Source organism: Elephas maximus, chromosome 19 (genome assembly GCF_024166365.1).
Source record: "Elephas maximus indicus isolate mEleMax1 chromosome 19, mEleMax1 primary haplotype, whole genome shotgun sequence".
Classification (NCBI taxonomy): domain Eukaryota; kingdom Metazoa; phylum Chordata; class Mammalia; order Proboscidea; family Elephantidae; genus Elephas; species Elephas maximus.
The window spans coordinates 50,363,239-50,384,419 of NC_064837.1; the positions used below are offsets into that span (position 1 = coordinate 50,363,239).

Genomic DNA, 21,181 nt, shown 5'->3' on the forward strand with positions numbered 1-21,181 from the left:
ACGGATGCAACATTGAAAGCACTCCCTTGTCTACGCCAAGAAATTTGGAAGACATCCGCCTGGCCAACTGACTGGAAGAGATCCATATTTGTGCCCATTCCAAAGAAAGATGATTCAACAGAATTTGAAAATTATCAAATAATATCATTAATATCACACGCAAGTAAAATTTTGCTGAAGATCATTCAAAAATGGTTGTAGTAGTATAGTGACAGAGAACTATCAGAATTTCAAACCAAATTCGAAAGAGGATATGGAATGAGAGATATCATTGCTGATGTCAAATGGATCTTGGCTGAAAGCAGAACATCAGAAAGATTTTTACCTAGTTTTATTGACTATGCAAAGGCATCCGACAGTATGGATCATGACAAATTACGGATAATACTTTGAAGGATGGAAATTCCAGAACACTTAATTGTGTTCATTGGAAACTTGTACATATAGACCAAGAGGCAATCATTGGAACAGGACAGAGGAATATTGCATGGTTTAAAATCAGGAAAGATGTGCATCAGGGTTGTATCATTTTACCATACTTATTCAATCTGTATACTGAACAAATAATCCAAGAAGCTGGGCTATATGAAGAAGAACATGGCATCAGGATTGGTGGAAGACTCATTAACAACCTGCAATATGCAGATGGCACAACCTTGCTTGTTGAAATCGAAGAGGACTTGAAGTACTTACTGATGAAGATCGAAGACTACAGCCTTCAATATAGATTACACCTCAACATAAAGAAAACAAAAATCTTCACAACTGGACTAATAAGCAACATAATAAACAGAGAAAATACTGACGTTATCAAAGATTTCATTTTACTTCAATCCACAATCAACACCCACGGAAGCAGCAGTCAAGAGATCTGCAAATCTGCTGCGAAAGACCTCTTTAAAGTGTTAAAAAGCAAGGATGTTACTTTGAGGACTAAGGTGAGCCTGATCTAAGCCGTGGTATTTTCAATTACCTTTTTTTATGCATGTGAAAGCTGAACAATGAATAAGGAAGGCCAAAGAAGAATTCATGCCTTTGAATTATGCCGTTAGCAAAGAATATTGAATATACCATGACTGCCAGGATAATGAACAAGCCTGTCTTGGAAGACTTACGGCCAGAATGCTCTTAGAAAGAAGGATGGCGAGACTTTGTTTCACTTACTTTGGACATGTTATCAGGAGGGGCCAGTCCCTGGAAAAGGACATCATGCTTGGTAAAGTACAGGGTCAGTGAAAAAGAGGAAGACCCTCAACTAGATGGATTCACACAGTGGCTGCAACAATGGGCTGAAACATAGCAATGATTGTGAGGATGGTGTAGGAACGGGCAGTGTTTCCTTCTGTTATACAAAGGGTTGCTAAGAGTCGAAACCTACTCAATGGTACCTAATAACATGAAGAGGAAAACTAAGTACTCATAATTTCATGACCTAGAGTTAAACATTGTTAGTGTTTTGGTGTATTTCTTCCAGTCTTTTTTCTGTGCACACACACTGAAATTATCTACATATAGTTTCCATCCTTGGTACTCAAGTTGTGGTCCTGACTAGCATCAGAGGCATCAACCTGGGAGCTTGTTAGAAATGCAGACTTTCAAGTCAGGCTCCACCTCACATTTACTGAATCAAAATCTGTATTTTAACAAGATCCCCAGGGGATTCGTTTGCATAGAAATGCTGGCTTTACCCTATAGTTTTTTGCAATATATTGTAAACATTTTCTCATGTCATTAAAACTTCTACAACATGATTTTTAATTACATAACAGGAGGCCCTAGGTGGTGCTAACAGTTAATGCACTCAGCTGCTAACCAAAACGTTGGAGGTTCGAGTCCACCCAAAGACACCTTGGAAGAAAGGCTTAGTGATCTACTTCGTGAAAAATCAGCCACTGGAAACCCTATGGAGCACAGTTCTACTCTGACACACATGGGGTCACCAGGAGTCAGTGTGTACTCAACAGCAGCTGGTTTGGTTTCGGTTATATTGTAAGCATTTCTTCATGTCGTTAAAATGTCGTCTAAAACATGATTTCTAATTGCATACCATTCCATCATCTGTATGAACCACACTTTATTTACCACTTTTTCTCTTGTTGGAAACCCTGGTTGTGTAGTGTTAAGTGCTACAGCTGCTAACCATAAAGGCCAGCAGTTCGAATCCACCAGGTGCTCCTTGGAAACTGTATGCGGCAGTTCTACTCTGTCCTATAGGGTCGCTACGACTCGGAATCAACTCGGGGGCAACGGGTTTTTTTCTCCTCTTTTTTTTATTATAAGCAGCACTTCAGTGAACATCCTTGAATCTACTTTGCTCTCGATCTCTGATTATCTCCATTAGGAGCAATTCCCAGCACTGAAATTACAGGGTCAAAGGCTATCAGGTTAGAGAGTGTGTTTCTCATGCTTTTGACTGTCTAGTGCCTTTTGAACACACTTCCTGAAATTTGATGAATTTCTGACCATGTGAGTCCTGCCTTCCCCTGGTAGACACCAAAACTCACTTTCTCAGTGTTCTTCCACACAAGCCTGTGATCTAAGCTCTACCTGTGACAGGCACCTCAAAAGAGTGACTTGGAGGAGAGCAACCAGAAGGGAGGCACCATTCTGGGGAGAACATCCCGGAGCAAGTGAGGAACCACCACCTTTCAGGGCATGCAGCAGCTGTGTCCTGGATCGAGCCACAGTGTGACTTGTGACATCCCAGCCTGGTGGCAGCAGCAGTGGGCCTTCCCCTGGAGCCTTGCTCCTGGCTGCCTGCTCTCTGTCCTTGGGGGAGAATCTGTCAGCTCCCTAGTGTATCCTTAATAAATTCTCTTTCTGCTTCTACTGGCTAAAAAGGGTAATATGTTTGCTACTAAGAACATGAGGGACCCACAAACAAGTTCGAAACTATTGATACACATGCTGTAAACTTCATAAACTTTTTTTTTTTTTTTTAATGAATTGGAAGTTAATAGAACATGGGTACAACGGCAGAATTTAAGTTAAAATTAAAATAAAAACTTAGGACACTCTTCAAACCCTCCCATGGACCCCAGTGCTCCCCTTAGTGCTTGCCTAGTCACTAATTGCACCATTATCCTATCTCATTGGTTCTACATTACACATCGAGTCAGAAGCACTTTCTGAGACCTAGTTGTAGATTATGTCAGATGTGGGTCATGTATTTTATTTATTTTTATTGAGGTTTAATTCATATACTATGAAATTACCATCTTAAAGTGTAAAATTCAGTGGGTTTTAGTATAGTCATGAGACTACACAACCGTCACCACCATCTAACTCCAGAACATTTTCATCACCCCAGAGAAAAACCCCGTACCCATAAGCATTCACTCCTTACTCCCCCATCCCACATCCCCTGGCAACAACTGATCTGCTTTCTTCTAATATTTTTATAGTTTCAGATCTTACATTTAGGTCTTTGATTTTGAATTAATGTTTGTATATGGTGTGAGGTAGGAGTTCAACTTCATTCTTTTGCATGTGTATATACAGTTGTATCAGCACCATTTACTGGAAAGATTATTTTTTCCTCAACAAATTGTCTTGGCACCCTTATTGAAAATCAATGAACTACACCAAAAATGAAACCTGTTACCATCGAGTCAACTCCAACTCATAGCAACCCTATAGAACAGAGCAGATACGTGGATTTGCAAAAGCTTTCGAAAAAACAATTTCAAGGAAAAGTACATCTTTCAGATACATGAAGAATATGCTGTCCTGGGTTCAAAATAAGTCACAAGAACACGGTTCTGAAAGTGAAGTTCTGGAACTACGGTGGTACTTTCTAGGGCCTCATTTTCAGGATTTCGTTCTTGTCTGCTTCCCAAGGTGTGTCTCCTAGAGCCTTGCTGCTTGAAGTGTGGTCCTCCCACCAGCAGCATCAGCTTCACCTGGGAGTTTGCAGAAATGAAGAATCTTGGGCCTGTTGAATGAATAGAACTACTGGGCCTGGGGTCCAGAAATCTGTGTTTTAACAACTCTTCAGGTAATTTTGTGCTCACCAAAGTTTGAGAAGCACTGGACTAGAGAAAGAGGCTGCACATTTTTTTTATAAAGAGCCATATAGTAAATATTTTAGGCTCTGCAGGCCAAGAGACAAAATCAATTGTATTATGTAGATACTTATACAAACAAGAAAGTAAGAAAATTTCCACAAATTTTTTATCGACAAAACTTTAAATATAGTAATAATAAGTGGGTATAAATTTTTGTAACATGAGTCTGCTAATGAGAAGAATCTACCACTTGTCTGTCAGTCGTAGGAGCTCATATTTTGCTGTGATGCTGGGAGCTATGCCACCAGTATTCAAATACCAGCAGGGTCACCCATGGTGGGTATGTTTCAGCAGAGGTTCCCAATTAAGACAGACCAGGAAGAAATTGGTGATCTACTTTCAAAAATTAGCTAACGAAAACCCTATAGATCGTAACAGAATATTGTCCCATATAGTGCTAGAAGATGAGCCCCCTGGGCTGGAAGGCATTCAAAATGCACAATGGCTGCAACAATGGACTTGAGCATACGAAATACTGGGAAGATGGCATTGCGAATCGTATTGTGACGTTTTACTGTGTAGTATGTGCAGTCGCTTTGAGTCTGAGCCAACTAACAGCAACTAACAACAATGAGAAGAACGGAATTCCTTTTTTTTTTTTTTAAATAACATTTTTGCTTAATTAGGATTGAAAATTAAGGTTTCCTGTCACCAAGCTGACTGCAATGCTAGTCTGTAAAAACCATTCTTAGCTCACAGGCTATAAAAAAACAGGCAGAGGGCCAAACTTGGCCCATGGTCCATATTTTGCCAGCCCATCCTAGCACATAGCAGTCCCCCTACCCCCCAAAGCTTTAGCAGCTTGGCTAACAGAAAGCTGTTGCTTTTGTCTCCATCCCAGTCTTTCTTTGGGCAAATACCTCTGTCCTGTCCCATGTGGTCCTGATGGGACTGTCATTTGTGGGGTGCTGACACTCCCCACCCTCACCCCAGCTAGAAAAATCAGACTTTCTCACTGAGGAATTTAAGTCTTGAGGGGAGTTATCGGTGGTGGAGAGCGATGGCTGTAGCAGCCTTCTGATGGTGGGGCCCTGAATTAATTTCTGCCGTGAGGATCACACTGAGACTGCTAGGCTTTGTGGGATTTCTGAGAATCACACCCATCTGCCCCTGCTCTTGATTCCCAGACAACCTTCGCCATATCCATTTATTGATTCAGCCAGGCAACATCTACTAATGACCCTTAAATCCTGTGCAAATGTGTCTGAAATGGCCTCCAGGGGTTCAAGATCTATCTGGATGGTCTCCCTCCAGCAACAGCACCCCTGCCCGCTAGCTTGGGGGATTTTCCATTCTGCCTGCTATTAAACATTTATTTATTGCACATTAATATGTGTCAGAAATGGGATCCTCTCCCGGCCTATTTAGGTTACGGGATTGCAAAGTGGTACCTATCTTTTGGAAGCAATCAGGCAATATATGTCAGGAGCCATAGAAGTGTCCTCCTTCTGGAAAACAAATAATCCTTAATACCAGAAAATCTATTTGCACAAAGATGGTCATGGCTACATTACACCCTTCAATATCTGGGAGGGGGTGAAGGCTCACTGCCCTTCCATGGAGACCCAAACACACTCAGACACAGAAGATTCCCACCCTTTACATTGGGTTGCCTTGGGGACAGTAGCTTTCATAATGCCCATCAGTCTCCATTTTCCTTGGCTTCCCTCTCCTCTTTCCTTTTCTAATCTTCTCTTAGAAAATCAGCTTCATCCACTTTGGTTAAGGGCCAGCAGGTATGGATTGCCCCTTACGACCCTTGTAATCAAGGCGGGGCAAAACCACCTGCCCTGCATCTGCCCATTCTCTAATTGCAGGACCCTCAAAATAGTTAGTCTCTCTGGTCTGAGTGAATTGGGTCTCAATGTATCACTCAATGATTTATGATGTTAAGAACTCCCTCTCTAGTAGGGATGAGGAGGTGGAGGGGAAAGGAGTTGACAAGGGCAGAGAACCCCATAGCACCACATTTATGAGAAAATATTGAAGCCCATGAAATTCATGGGACTGAAAATTAATGTTTCCTATCACCAAATTGACTGCAATGTTTGTCTTTAAAAACCATTCTTAAAAAAAAAAAAAAAAAATCTTAGCTCACAGGCTATAAAAAAACAGGCAGAAGACCAGACTTGGCCTGTGGTCCATATTTTGCCAGCCCATCCTAGAGTACAGCAGTCCCCCCAACCCCCAAAACTTTAGCACCTTGGCTAATGGAAAGCTGTTGCTTTTGTCTGCATCGCAGTTCTTCTTTGGGCAAATACCCCTCTCCTGTTCCATGCGGTCCTGATGGGGCTATCAATTGTGGGTCATCTTGCCTCAACCAAGAGGGCTGACTCAGGGCAAGTCCCAGGGTTTGGGACTGGGTGTGTGGGAGAGACATTCCAAGCAACAAGACATTAGATTTGAAGATCTGAGGGTGGGCGCCATACTCTGCTGAGAAGGTAAGCCAAGGCCCAGTTTTAGAGAAGCTTTCTGGGTTACCTGTTTTGTTTTTAAATCGGGGTGGGAGGCTAGGGGGAGTCTGGAGAACCATTTGTTCCAGGTCTACTATTTTCAACAGGCCTCAAATTTGACTCCTGATGTCATTTTCAAACACAGTAACATGCTTATCCCCAGAGAGCAAGTCTGGCAAGACCAAAAGAGACCATTTATCACTTGACCTTGATCTTCTCTCCCACTTCTGGACAGTTGGCACCACCTGTGGTGGTTTCTTATGAGTTTCATAACAATGTTGTGAAAGAGATGGATTTAAGACACAACCTAATCTTGCAGACTGAGCCCTGCCTCATTAACATTACTGCCTCTAATCCAACCTCATTAACATCACAGAGGTAGAATTTGCAACCCAAAGAAAATAACATCAGGTGACAAAATGGTGGACAATCACACAATACTGGGAATCATGGAGTAGCCAAGTCGACACACATTTTGGGGGGCACAATTCAATCCATGACACCCCCTAACCAGGAGGACAGCTGCCCTGGGCTGACTAAAGCTCCTCCGAGTTTGTGACTCTGGATTTAAAGGACACCGACAGTGGTCGTGTTGTCAGAGGGAGAGGAGGGAATGTGCCAGACCGCCCTCCTGCCCTTGCTGGTTCACTGTGCAGTCAGCATTTACTGAGCACCTACCTGCTATGTGCCAGACTCCACAGTCCTGGCATGGGGTACACTGGGGAGCAAGCCAGCGTCCAAAAAACAAAACCAAACCAGTTGCAGGGACTATTGTCTATCGTTGCTTACCAGGGCATCCCCCAGTCTCCGGCACACAGTAGGCACCTAATATGCATTGTGGTTGCGTGTTTATTCTTGAATTTAGTTTAGGATTTCTTCTCTTGTGAGATTAACCAATTACCATACAGTCAATTCTGACTCATGGCGACCCCATGTGTGTCAGAGTAGAACTGTGCTCCTAGGGTTTTTAATGACTGATTTTTCAGAAGTAAATCACCAGGCCTTTCTTCCAAGGCACCTCTGGGTGGACTCAAACTGCGAACCTTTCAGTTAGCAGCCGAGCATGTTAACCATTTGCACCTACCCAGGGTCTCCAAGACAGCCTCAGTCCCTCCTGCTAGAGCTTACGACTGAGCAGACATGATGTGATACAAGTACAAGACGACAAACCGTGACTAGGGTTTGGTAAGAGAACAGTGGGATCCTGTTTCAGATGGGATGGTCAGGGGAGGTCTCTGAGAGTTGACATTTGAGCTGAGACTAGAGGGCAAAGAATGCAGGGAAAAGTGTTCCAGGAGGAGGGAACAGCATCGCCACAAACCCCAGGTGAGAAAGAGCCCAGTGCTTTCGAGGAACTTAAAAGAGAAGCAGGGGTGGATGGTATGAGCAAGGGCAGAGGGGGCGGTACAGGAGATGGGGCTGGTGAAGAGGTGGGAGCTGATGGTACAGGAACTGAACATTTCTGCAAAAAGGGTCAGCAAAATGATTTCTCTTGGCCCTTGTTAACCCAGGTTTTCAAAGACATTTTAAAGAGCTACCCTGACTCCATTGTAAAGGATTTGGGAATCATTTCCATCTCCAGTTCTCATTTCAGAAGAAGGGGGCATCCAGGCTTTCATGGAACAAGTGACCCAGAAGACACTTGTTGGTGCCCTGAAAACATTTTTAGAAAATGTTCCCTTTTTGACCTAACTTCTCTTACCCAAAATGACTAGGGAAAAATGAGTCCCTACAAATGGCGACCACTAGCAAATGAAGAGAGTCATTATCTTAAATTAAGGCTGGTTTCTAAGAAAAACGAAAAAAAGGAGGAAAAAAAAAAAATGACACCCTGCCTGTCCCCTCCTTCCCTCCCATCCCCAGCACATACGTGAGGTTGGTGGCTCCACCACCTCCCTGAAAGTCCGAGGTTTGACAACACTGGCCTCTGCGTGAAGGGAAGGAAGCAGGCAGAGGAAGGAAAGCAAGAGATTAGAGAAGCTGACAGATGTAAATAGTCTCAGAGGAGCCACGCTGTCCCGGCGGCGTTCCTCCCCAGGGAGCCTTTTGTACAGAGGAATCTGGTTGCCTGAATGAAAAATGATATCATTTATTTCTTTAGTCAGAGCTGGGCTGTTTTCTTCAGACACAGAAATAACCCAACACCACAACACCAAATCGTTGGCCAAGTGACAGAGATATCTGTAATTTGGGGACTCGATAATGTCCTGGGTAAACAACCATGGACTTCGTTTCTTGGGAGGGCCCCCTCCTCCGCCAACGATGTTGCAAAGCTACAGAGGAACTTGAATGAAAGAAATGCTTTTGAAAAAATTGTCCCAGAGCTCTTGCCTGATGCTGAGCTGGAAGGAAGCTAGGCTTTTTATTCCTGCTGCTCAAATCTCCACCTGCCAAACATGCGTTCCTTCAACAACTATTTACTGAGCACTGTGCAAAGGCACTGAGGCTACCGATGCCAGCAAGCTGGAGCCCTGCCATCCATAGGCTCACAGTCAGGAGGAGAGATGGTCAGTGTGGTAGTTCCCGTAATGCAGCATATACACAGCCCAGTGGTCAGGACTCTGTGGAACAGGCAGCATTAGGGGTGAGACTTGAAGGTGGAGAAGATTTTCCAGACTGGAGAAGTGAAAGGAGGGTGTTTAGGCAGACTAAGCAGCATGAGCAAAAGAAGAAAGTGCTCAGGGGGTCAGTGGTCAAATGAGTGATGAAACAGGTGGCCAGAAACCTGATCATGTCCTTGTAAGCTAGGGAGTTTAGAGTTTATCCTTTAGGTAACAGGGAGCCATAGAGGAATTTTGAACAGGGAAGTGACATGATTAGATTTTTGTATTAGAACACTCATTTCTTTCTGTCTTGGAGAAATTCCCCAAGTTTCTACTATACGTCACATCAAAGAATGGTACAGGTACCTCTCTTATAGCATTGGTTGTGATAGTGAAAATATTGGAAGCAATGTAAATGTCTACCAGTAGAGAAACAGATAAACAAATGGTGGTCTGTTCACAAAATGTAATTGTATTCAATAGTTAAAAATAATTCAACATGGCTAGATCTTAAAAACCTGATTTTCAGAATGTGTATACCCCTTGCCATTGAGTCGATTCCAATTCATAGCAACCCTAAAGTACAGAGTAGAACTGCTCCATAGGGTTTCCAAGGAGCTGCTGATGGATTTGAACTGCCGACATTTTGGTTAGCAGCCGAGCTCTTAACCACCAAGCTACCATATACCAGAGTATGTATAGTATGGTAAAATGCAAGTAAAATGTAAAAACACACGTTTGCATATCAGTTATAAATAATATATATGTAGAAAAGTATAAAAATATGGATTATTGCCTTTGGAGAGAGAGGAAAAGTCATGAGAAAGAGAAAAAATGCAAAGAGAACTTTATAACGTGCTATTTATTTGTTGTTGTTGTGTGCCATTGAGTAGATTCTGACTCATAGCAACCCTATAGGCCAGAGTAGAATTGCCCCATAGGGTTTTCAAGGCTGTAATCTGGGAGCAGAAGGCCAGGTCTTTTCTCCCACACAGCCGCTGGTGGGTTCAAACCACTGACCTTTTGGTTAGCAATTGAGTGCTTAACCATTATACCACCAGGCCACTTTGTTATTTGTTTAGATATTAGGTATTAGAGCGAAAATACTAAAATGTTAAATTTCCTGTATTTTTAAAATTCGAATTTTGTTTTTTTTTTAAAAACAGTAAAAGAAAAGTCCATCTGGCAGCAGTGTGGAGGATGAAAGGGGGTAATTGAGAGAAAGGCCTCCAAACTGACTTCTCTGCTTCCATGGGGCTCCTCCTGGAAGGACGACGGCTGGAGGCAGAACTCAGGAAGCCCCAGAGGGCAATGCATCCAGAGGACACTCCACTTCTTGGTCCCAGCTGTTGTCTGGTGTCCCCAGCAGATATTGGGCTCTGATTTGTCCAGAACTGGCCACCATTCTGACCTGATGTGACTTCTAGACCTCAATATCCTTCACAGCTGCCAGGATGCCAGTACCGTTCTTGGACACTTGCCAACCAAGAGGCAGAAACAGGAGACTTTACAACACCTGGACCTTTGAAAGTTCAGCATTGTATATGCAGAGTAAAGGTGGTGAGTGTGTTCACACGCACGCACATGCACACATGAGCACAAGTGCAAATCCAAAGAGCAGAATGAAACCCAGTCTCCTGGAAGGGTGTCTACAGTAGATGCCGTGACTTGAACTTGTGCTCATGTCACAGTGTTCTTATGCAGCTCAGAGAAGTAAGAGTTAATCTTGCTAGAGGAATCCATTCACTCTAGACTCCTTTCTACCCTTCAGATCCACGTCCCCTGACCCAGGGTCTCAGCTGAACAGAATGAGCATGTATATCTCTACCCACACGTCTGGGTTAAAGCCAGGGCAGGAAAGACCAACCAACCAACACACTTACGCTTACACTTTCCGGGCCAAGCCAATCCTTTGCTTCCATCCCAGCCTGGATTTGGGGATAGCATCCAGCAAAGAAAAACTGCAGGCTTTTCTGCAATCACATAGCATTTTGGAATTCAAGGGCATCAGTTTTCCTATTGTAATACTTCTGCCCAATGCCAACAGCCTTACTTATGCACTTTAAGAATAGAGGTATACATAGCTACATAATTAATACTATGCAAATTATTCTCCGGGGCCTCTTATTCTTTAACATACAGAGCCAGGAGAACATACAAAGAGAGATTTTCTCCTTTACACACAGGCACGCTTGCGTGCACGTACGCACGCACGCACACACACACACTCAACTCACCACTATAATTATAATTACTATGCTGGCTTCCTGATCAGGGGTTAGCAGCCTTGGCATGGAGACGCCTGAAAGGCACCCAAGGCAATTAGTGGTGTCCCTTCACACCCCCACCACATACCATCAGGCCTTTGCACTTGTTCCCCCTCCTGGCACATGCACCCCCCCCCACACACACACTTGAGTGGTTCTCTCCCTCACTGTATCTCAGTCTCAGCTCAAATACCACCTCCTCAGAGAGGCCAGGCCTGGCCACCTCTGGAACTCTATCTGCTCACCCGCTGTATTTTTCTTTCGAGAACTTTTCATCCCTGGGCATTATGCCATGTGTTTATGTATTATCTCTATCATCCAGATAAGGAGCCCTGGTGGCACAGTGGGTAAGCACTCAGATGCTAACCACCAAACAGTTGGTGGTTTGAACCCACCAGCTGCTCCTTGGGAGAAAGATGTGGCAGTCTGCTTCCATAAAGATTATAGCCTTGGAAACCCTATAGGCAGTTCTACTCTGTCCTATAGGGTCACAATGAGTAGGAATCAACAGGACAGCAGTGGGTATCATTCATGCGTGATCAAAAGAATTAATTCCTGCCCTTCCTACTGCATCAGTTGGAAGTTGGAATTCACCCAGCAGCTCCGAGGGAGAAAGACCTGGTGATCCGCTTCCATAAAGATTACAGCTAAGAAAATCCTATGGGGCAGTTCTGCTCTGTCACATGGGGTCACCATGAGTTAAAATCAACTCCACAGCTCCTAACAAAAAAACAACAATCTCACGCCAGAGTCCCTGGGGGGTACAAATGGTTAATGAGCTCAGCTGCTGACCAAAAAGTTAGAATTCTGGGTCTACCTAGAGGCTTGTCAGAAGAAAGTCATCGCCATCTACTTCCAAAAAACCTGCTACTGACAACTCTGTGGAGCACGGTTCTGCTCTGACGTCCACGGGATTACCATGAGTTAAAACTGACTCTGCGGTAATTGGTTAAATCTCACGAAAGGAGAAATCCTAAACCAAACTAGAGAACAAATATGAAATCACAGTGCATACTAGGTGCTTACTGTGTGCCGGGGACTGGGGGATGCCCCGGTGAGCAGCAGTAGACAAGGGTCCCTGCTTTCCTGGGTCTTAAAGTCTAGGAGGGGAGAGAGAGAGTAATAAAATATTTACAGGAATAAACACGTAATTACACGACTCCTGAGACAAGCTTTCCAAAGGAAAGGAGCACTGTTATGGAAGATAAAGCAAAGGGCTCTGGACTGGTCTGCTTGCTCAGGGAAGGCTTCCCTGGGCAGTAACACTTGGCCAAGGCCTGAAGGATGGACAGGCATGGGCTAGGCACCCGGACAGCATGCCAGGCAGAGTGACCAGCACTGACAAACAAGTGAGTGTCTGAGCCCCAGCCAGTTCATAGGAACGTGTGGCTCTTAACAGCAGGAGGATCTATAATTTATTGTCCAAACCAGAACACCCCGAGAGTGAAAGTGGGTGCTGTAATGATTACACTGGGCCATGGATGTACGCCGGGACCATCCTGGGCAAACCAGGGACATGATCACACTGATTAAGAGGAACATCCCCTCTGCCTCCTACCCCTCTAGCCACAAAAGGTATGTCAGCTATTGGTCAAAGCTTCCAGAGACCTGAGCCCCTCACCTGCCCTTGGACGAGGGAGAAGATGCATTCCAGGAATGGGCTAGGGGTTGAGCAGGAAGGCATATGCAGGCCCCAGAGCTATAATATTGAAGATCTAGGAACAAGGGCAGGGAGTGCAAGTCTGTGTTAGGGAACAGATCAGAGGCGGGTGGGTGTGGGATACTGCCCAAACTTTCAGCTTCTATGACCTTGAGCTTGACGTAAAGGCAGGTGGCTTTTTTAGGCTCTCCACCCTCCCCAGCTGCTTCGAGGAAGATGGAGGAACTTGGGGGTCCTGTGGCTTTTTTAAATTTCCTTTGCTGTATTTCCTTGTGCAAAGGTGGCCCGGTTTGCACTTGGAATAAAAGTAAAGCCCTGTGGATTGTGTACGGTGCAGTGGTTAAGCACTCATCTGCTAACCGAAAGGTTGGTGGTTCAAACCCACCAGCCGAGCTGTAGGATGAAGATGTGACAGTCTGCTCCCATAAAGATTACAGCCTTGGAAACCCTATGGGGCAGTTCTACTCTGTCCTATAGGGTCACTATGAGTCAGAATTAATAGCAACTGGTTTGGGTTTTTTTGGTGCGTATGTGAGAAAGAGAGATCTATTTCCTTCTGTCTGTCTAACTCTCAGACTATTAATACAAGCCTACATCTGGCTGCGCCCCCAGCCTGCAGCACAAGGCCACCCTTCCAGCCGAGCTGGCGCCAGGCTCATAGACCCCATGTAGGTAGAATATAACTTTCCATAAATAATCTCCAACCTGACCTACAATTTAGTCTTTGGTTTTTTTTTCCCCTCATGGTAATGGGATTGCAGCCTGGGCTGGTCCCTCCTGAGTCTCAGGTCCCAGAAAGCAGACCCTCGGTGTAGCTAGAGTCTGGGCATTGTTTGAGGTGCCTGGTTCCTTGTGCTGCCTTGCACAAGGTGAGGACTCAGTACATGTTGAGGACCGGCTGGCTCTCATCCACCCAGGATCAGCCACGTACTTGCCAGCTCGATACCTTTGCTTGGCTATGCCCTCTGCCTAGAAGGCCAGCGCCCTCTTCTTCAGCTGGTGAGCCTCTAAGCAGCACCCACCTCTGTGAAAACTTTCCGAACGCTTATCCTTCATTCCTGTCACCGAGCAAATGATTCATGTCCTTGGTTCCCATAACACTTCACAAAGAACACACTGTGACCTGATTATTTTCCCATGTGCCCACCAGGTTCTGGGCAGCTTGAGTGAGTGTTGGGGCTGGGCACTGAGCCCATGTCTGGCTGTGGTCAAAGCACTTAACGCTTCGGTGCCTCAGTCTCCTCAAATTCCAATACAGACCTGGTTCCAGAGCCTGTGTCTCCCCTCACTGAGCCACACTGTCCCTCAGGGCTAATTGATGTCTCCATTTTCTACCTGCTCTCTGGGATACTCCTCATGATGTCTGGGTTCCCTGGAGGGTCTCTCTGTGGCCTCTTCCAGACCTGCAGTGACGGGGAGGAACCAGCCAGCAACACCTGTTGACATCTATCAAAGACTAGAGGATAATAATGAATTTAGGAGAGTTCATTGGGAATTAAACTGAAAGGTGGTCAGGGCAGACCGCAGCTTACTTTGGTGGGGGCTCTTGGGGCAAGGTTGCGCCAAGATAGGCTGGACTCTATTTAAAGCTTTGCAGGTGATTATCTTTCCTTATGGCAATTAAGGAGATTTATTGAGTCCCAGTTAGCACCCAGCACTGTTAGGCATCTTGGGGGAGGCAAAACTTTCAGAGAAGTGCAAGACATTATCTCTGCTTTTAAAGATCTTGCATTCTCACTAAAAAAAAAAAAAAAAAAAAACTAGGGAGGCACAAAATCCACATCTAGAAAAAAGAACAGTATTAGCTTGGCTGAGCTTCCCATGAGCTGGTCCTGATCTTACTAGGTTTCGTGTCTACTCCTGGACCAAGCAAACTTGGCCAGACAAGATGGGTACTCCCTGAATGTCCATCAACTGGGAGACACAGAATTAGAAACCAAAGTAGTGGCATAGACAAAAGGGGCTTGGATTCTGCTGTGTATATTCCCAACAACAACAACATCTGAGGAGAGAGAGAGATTGGAGCATTTTGGGAAGGGTCAGAGAAGAGGTGACAAATAATATGAACCCTAAAACAGGAGTTGCTGGGGGTGGTAAATGAGGGGTGTCAAACTAAAGAGGCAACCATTACTAGAACCTGTGGTCCTCTGGAGGAAGTGGAGAAGCTTGGTAGAGCGGCGATGGGAACCAAGCAGAGGGAGGCCAGACTAAGAAGCTGGAACTTGATCTTGGGCAAGGAGGAGTTACTGAAGGATCTTGAGCAGGGGTATGACATGATGATGCAGAGTTTTTGGAAGGCAGTGTGGAGGGCAGGTGCTAGAGAGAGACTAGCATGAGGTTATTGCAATGGAGCCGGGGTGAAGGAATGAGGCTTGGGTTTGGAAAGGAAGAGACAAACATGACTTTTCAAAGGAAGGACATAATTGCCACAAGGGTCACCAGAGAGCAGTCCAAGGTGCCTCCAAGTTTGAAGCCCTAGTGACCGAAAGAAGAGTGTCAACCTGGGCAGAAATGACATTGTGTGTGGTTGACAAAATGAGACCACATCCTCTCCATAATGATTCATTGTGTTTATTAACAACGCCTCCGGGTTCTGAAAGAACAGACTGTCATTTCAGAAAGCAAATATTACCGTTGTCGTTCTCTACAAGAAAAACGTTTGCATAAATAACTTAAGTGAGAAAATAAATACGTAACTTAACTCTTCAAAAACAACTACTTTCATTCGTGTGTACAAGTGCCATGTGGGAGAATTGCAAAAGCCACCCGCCCTGCAGACTTTTACACAGCATGTGCTTCTCCTTAAAAAAAAAAAATTAAGAACTATACAGAAAGTAAGAGGTGTCTGGAAATGGTTTCCAAAAAGTTTTGAGTGGTAGCTATTATGCTTTGCGGTTTTTCAGCATATGTACAGCACTTGTAGTTCTTTCCCCAATGATATTCTTTTAACCTAAGCTATGCCATCCTGTACAAGAGCAGTAAGAAGCTATTTTCTAGGCAGATGTGTGACCGTGAGTAGTGGGCAGGAGGAGGTGCTTAAGAAAGGGACCTGTGGGACTTTGAATGTCAAACCTGGACCTCAGTGTGCTGTGACTTGGAGCATCTCTGTAGAAGGTGACTTTAAAATATGGCCAAGGGGCAGGAGAGGGGGGTGCTGCTCCTTGGGAATGCGGGGGGCAATTTCTATCCCTCCCTCTCACTCTTGGGACCCCCTCCTTCTCAACCCCAATTGATGGTGTTATTTCTACATCCTTTAAGATGGAGGAGTGGAGGTAGCCAAATGTCTGGGGAGGCCAGGCTTGGAAACACTACAGCTTCTCCCAGGAGTTTCTCGGCCATAAATAGACTCTTCTTTTTTCCTGCTTGTTTTTCATCTTTGGCTGTCAGATCAGAGGATCATATCTCCGAATTCTGGAAATGATCTGGGTAGTAATTCAATTCAACCTCTCTCCTCTGCCCATTCAAAGTGCACTGGAGCCCTTGAAGTCATAAGGCAGTAGATGCCTCTGCCATCCTGGTCCCACCCACCCCCATTTTACAAAGGAAGAAATCGAGGCTCAGAGAGGGAATGCTGTAGTCAGCAGGGTACACAGCGAGTTAGTGGCACAGCCGGGACTGGAAACCCTATCTAAGGACCTCCACGCCTGTGATCTTGGCGCAACCCAGCATTGAAGGCTTTATGATCAGACAGAGAGGTGGAGGAGGGATCCTACCGAACTTTCTTACCTGGTCCCAGATTTTTCCCACTCCCCTCCACTCCCTTAAAATCCCGGTGGTGATAACGGTTCCACATCTGCCTCCTCTGCTGCGAGACCGTCAAAGCTGGGTGGTCTCAGGGAGCGGGGCTGCGTGGTTCAGTGCCTGTGACTCTCAACTCCCTCCCGCGCCCTGCGGGTCCCCCTCAGCGGACGGGGTAGGGGGCCTGGGCTGGCATCCCGGATTCCACAGGGCCTGGCTGCCTCCCCCTGGGCTGCTGGTATTTTAAATGAAGTACAAACAATCGAACAACGCGCAGGGGACAGAAACACGGGAGAACCTCCATCGTGGGGGCGCCGGCTGGGAAGGCGCAGCGTAGCCGAGCTCTAATAGGCGTTCTCCAGCTCGGCCTGGTTGGTTTTGGCGCCCCCGGCACGGGGCCGCACTTTGCGGCCCTTCTGCGGCCGCGCCGCCTCGGGCCCGAAGTCTTTGAGCTCCGACTGGTTGTGGAAGCGGGTGAGGCGCTTGCATTTGCAAGAGGCCACCAGGCGCACCTTGCGCGAGCGCGGTGCGGCGCCGCCGGGACACAGCAGCTGCAGGCGCTGCGCGCGGTAGCGGTCGGGGATGCAACGGAAGTCAGGCCCGTTAGGGCGCCACCACTTGCCGCGACCGATGGCGTTGGGCAGCAGGCGCGCCGGGCCGCACTGGCCGGAGCACACCAGCTCGGTCACCGGCTTGGCGCTGCGGCATTGCCCATCCGTCACGTAGCGGGTGATATGTAGCTCGCGGCAGCTGTACTCCGACGGGTCTGCGGAGAGAGGCGCGCGTGAGCCGAGGAGGGCGGCTGCTGAGCCCGGCCCCCTCCATCCCAGCCCGCCTTTTCCAAACCTGTACCCGCCTTCTCCGGACGTTTTTGCCCCTGGACACCTCTTCCACAGGGAGGCCTCAGGCACTCTGGCTGATGGAAAGATCTCCAGCCCGCCCTCCCCTGCAATTCAGCGTCATGGCTGAGACTTTGCAGCCAAGAAACTGCGGGGATTCAAATAGCAGCTCCATCACGTAATACCTGTGTGAATGTGGGCAAGTTACTTAACCTACCTGTGCTTTCTATCTGTAAAATGGGTTGTCTCAAGGATTAAATGAGTTAATCCATTACGTATATAATGCAGAGAACACTGGTACAAAGTAAGCTCTGGAAGTGTTAGTTTTTATCGTGTATTATTATTCCTCTCCAAGGGGACCCTCTCCTCCAGACTTCAGCCGCCAGCCCACCTGTGCTACAGGGTCCCAGGCTGGGGCAGGGTAGGTACTAGCCACACTCTCTGCCTGGCTCTGGCCTCTCCCAAACTCCTTTTCCAGTCACCTGGAAGAGGTGGGCAGGGGTTGGAGAAAGGAATGGGGGTTAATTGAAACCAATAAATCAGAGGCAGCTGCTGCAGAGGAAAAGGGAGAAAGGGAGGTCCTCAGGATAAGAATTTATTGCCATCAAGTTGATTCCGACACAAAGCAACCCTATATGACAGAGTAGAGCTGCCCCATAGGGTTTTTAAAGAGCGCCTGGTGGATTTGAACTGCAGACCTTTTGGTTAGCACCCATAGCTCTTAACCACAGCGCCACGAGAGTTTCCAAGAATTTATTAGATCTTATTTAATGAATAAGAATTCAGTAAACCAACCCCCTTGCTACAGATGAGGAAACTGAGGCTCAGAGAGGTTCACAAACTTGCCCAAAGAGGCTCAGCAGATGTGGCAGGGCCAGGTCTCCCTGGAGCCCCAGCACCTCTTGGCTGCCACAAGGATGGAAGCTGTGTGCTGAAGCACCCATGGGAAGCTGGACTGGGGTGGGGCAGGGAGCTGCTTTATACACTGTTGCTTCCCTACCAGAAGTGACCTGAGCTCTGACTGAAAATCTACAGGTTCGGCTGTCTCAAACACTTATTAAGCACCTGCTGGCACTCTGCTGACACAACTCTCATTTGTGTCATTTGAAAGGGCATCTGATGACCCAGGTTAGCTCCCAGGGGAGCTCTGAGGCCTGGCCTGGTCCCCTGCGCACCCCTTGGTCATGTCACCTACTATGGGCTTGGACATGTGCAAACTTTTAAACAGCTGGTCCTCATGCGAGCACCTGTCCATCCCCAAGGGTTTCATGGGGACACTTCCAACATGACACAAAGGGATAAAAAATAGTCCTAAAATGACTAAAGCCAGAGAGGGGGCAAGGTGGCCCTGGAGAGTAAGCACAGCAGGGGAAAGGGACTGTGCCTCTTCCTGGGGCTAATGGGCTGCCTTCTGGGCTGGTTCGGCATCCTCACCCCTTAGAGGCTGCAGGCGTGGTGTGTGTGAGTGGCCTGTTTGCCCAGGGAAGGTGGCGTTTGGGGTTTTCCAAGAATAGTGTCTCCAGGTCAGGCACTTCCTCTGAAGAGGGTGACTTTGTTTTGAGCACATGGCTTCCTTGTGGCCTCTCACGCATGCCCAGGGAAGTGGCTGTCTTGGACACAGTTCCCCTGCAGCCCATTAAGCAGCTGCTTGAGCTCAGCTGACTCTGCCTGAAGTGGGGTGGGGTGGGGTGGGGTGGGGTGCGGGGCGCTCTTGCTCTCCCTTTCGAAGCCCCAGAGGTCCAGCCAGCCTCCTCTGGGGTTGCTCTTTCTGGAGTCCCATATTTCCAGCTGGTTGTGAGGTGGGGCATAGGGGAGATGCAGGAGCCTAGGCAGACAGTGGTTCATCTCCCACCCAGACAATAGTGTCATTCCAGCCCCTCAGCCATCTCTGCCAGCTGAAAGCAACCTGTGCACCACACCACCTGCCCCTCAGCTTCTCTGTGCAGACCTGACCAGGACCCCGAGTGTGGTCTCCACAGGGGCCATCGCTTTCTCACTATCCCCAGGTTTGGTTCCTTCCCTGGGAATGAGGCAAGCCTGGGGTGGGGTCAGAGCTTAGGACAGAATGATGCCACCTGTATCCGTCCCCTGCACAGAGGATGCTGCTGCCCTCCAGGCCCTGGACTCAGCTGCCATCCGTGTCATAGGCTCAGAGTGGGTCTTCAACTCCCATGCCTTCAAGTGCTAGCTCACAGCAGACTGTGGACAGGGGACCTGAAAGGGTACCTGTCTGGCTTCTCTATTCTCACTGCTTTGGGGGTATTTGCTCCAGCTCTCAGTCCCCACCACTACCACCCCCCCCCACACACACCCAGCCTGTCTTGGAATTGATCAAACGGTGTTCAAGTCTCAGCTCTTCTACTCACTACCAAGTTACTTAAACTCTGAGAAGTTTCTTCACTTTCAAGCTGGGAGGTTCCCCTCATGAGGTTTCGATGAAGTGGGTCTGTGGGCTAACAGGACAGGATCAGCTGGCTGTGGAGTGTCTGGCATCCAGCAGGTACCCCACAGACGTGAGGCTCCTCCCTTTGTCCCCTCCCGGTGGTGCCTGCAACTGGATCAGGCTCCTGATTCTTTGAACCCATTTCTCTTCTGAGCCTGAGTCCATGCCAGTGCCGTGCCCTCAGCCCCCTGGGCCTCCTTCCTGCTGGGGAGCACTCACCCCAACCCCTCACCTCCTGCCCCTGCACTTGAATTCCAAGGCTGTGCTGGCATACCATCCCTCCCCTGCCTCCAGGCAAGACAGCCCCACTGCTGGTGCTGGCAGAGGCTGGGGGTCTATTCCAGTCTTCGAAGCCTCCCAAGAGAAGATTCTAAAACTTCCCCGCTACATCCCCAGACCCTTAGGATATAAATTCCTGGCTCTACCCCATACCTTTGGTCTCAAAGGGATGGTGGGGAGGCCGCCCTCCGTTCTCTGCCCGGTTCATGGTCTTGTTGTTCTCAGGCTCCGGCAGGGGCTCAGGATACTCGCCCAGCTCGGGGATGATTTCTGTGGCATCATTCTTGAAGGCCTGCCACCCTTGCGCCTCCACCACACGGAAGGCTGCATGCATCAGCAAGCAGATGAGACACAGAGCTAGAGATAGCTGCATGGTGCCAGCCAGAGGAGGGTACCCAGCCTTCCAGTAGCACAGGCTCCGGTCCCCAGCCTAGGCAAGGTGGCCTTTTTAAACTCCCCTCTGCCTCATGCCAGCCAATGGGGATGGAATGGGGCAGGGCTGGCCCCACGTTTCCTTCAGCCCAGGGGGAGGGAAAGGGGTGTGCTCAGAATAAGCCCTCTCCGAAGACTTTGCCTCAAGCTCAGTGAACTTCCAAATTGTTGTTGGTGCTCCCAGGTGACCCAGAGAGGAGGGGGCGTGTGAGGCAGTGCCCGAGCCTGCTCTCCAGCACCTCCCACGGGCACGCAGCTGTGGTTTGCAGACATCAGAACGTGCTCCTGATTCTCAACCTCCCTAGGCTTCTGGGGCCTTCACCAAACAAACTTTGGCCAGCTTAACCAAAAAAAAAAAAAAAGTGCAGCTCTGAGTCCTCTACCCAGCTGAGCCCAGGTGATCCCATTTCTCAGGCCAAGTTCATCAGTGGCCCAAGGGTCATCTCTTTGCGTCCCCCGC

The 21,181-nt window shown here is 47.5% G+C and overlaps 1 protein-coding gene across 1 annotated transcript; it reads right to left on the reverse strand.

Annotated features, from left to right (window-relative positions):
- Nucleotides 1–15,547: 15,547 nt before the first annotated feature.
- Nucleotides 15,548–20,863, reverse strand: SOST (sclerostin). Its single transcript, XM_049861222.1, has 2 exons — nt 20,443–20,863; nt 15,548–17,494 (listed from the first exon to the last, which is right to left on the reverse strand). The coding sequence occupies exons 1-2, from the start codon at nt 20,660–20,662 to the stop codon at nt 17,073–17,075; spliced, it is 642 nt and encodes a 213-aa protein (XP_049717179.1). The 5' UTR covers nt 20,663–20,863; the 3' UTR covers nt 15,548–17,072.
- Between the last annotated feature and the right edge of the window lie 318 nt (nt 20,864–21,181).

Bases quoted from the DNA above. Each gene is read 5' to 3' on its own strand.
- SOST (XM_049861222.1), bottom strand. From the start codon at position 20,662: ATGCAGCTATCTCTAGCTCTGTGTCTCATCTGCTTGCTGATGCATGCA. The intron at 17,495-20,442 runs GTATGGGGTAGA...CTCTCTCCGCAG, and splicing joins CCATCCCTTTGAGACCAAAG to ACCCGTCGGAGTACAGCTGC.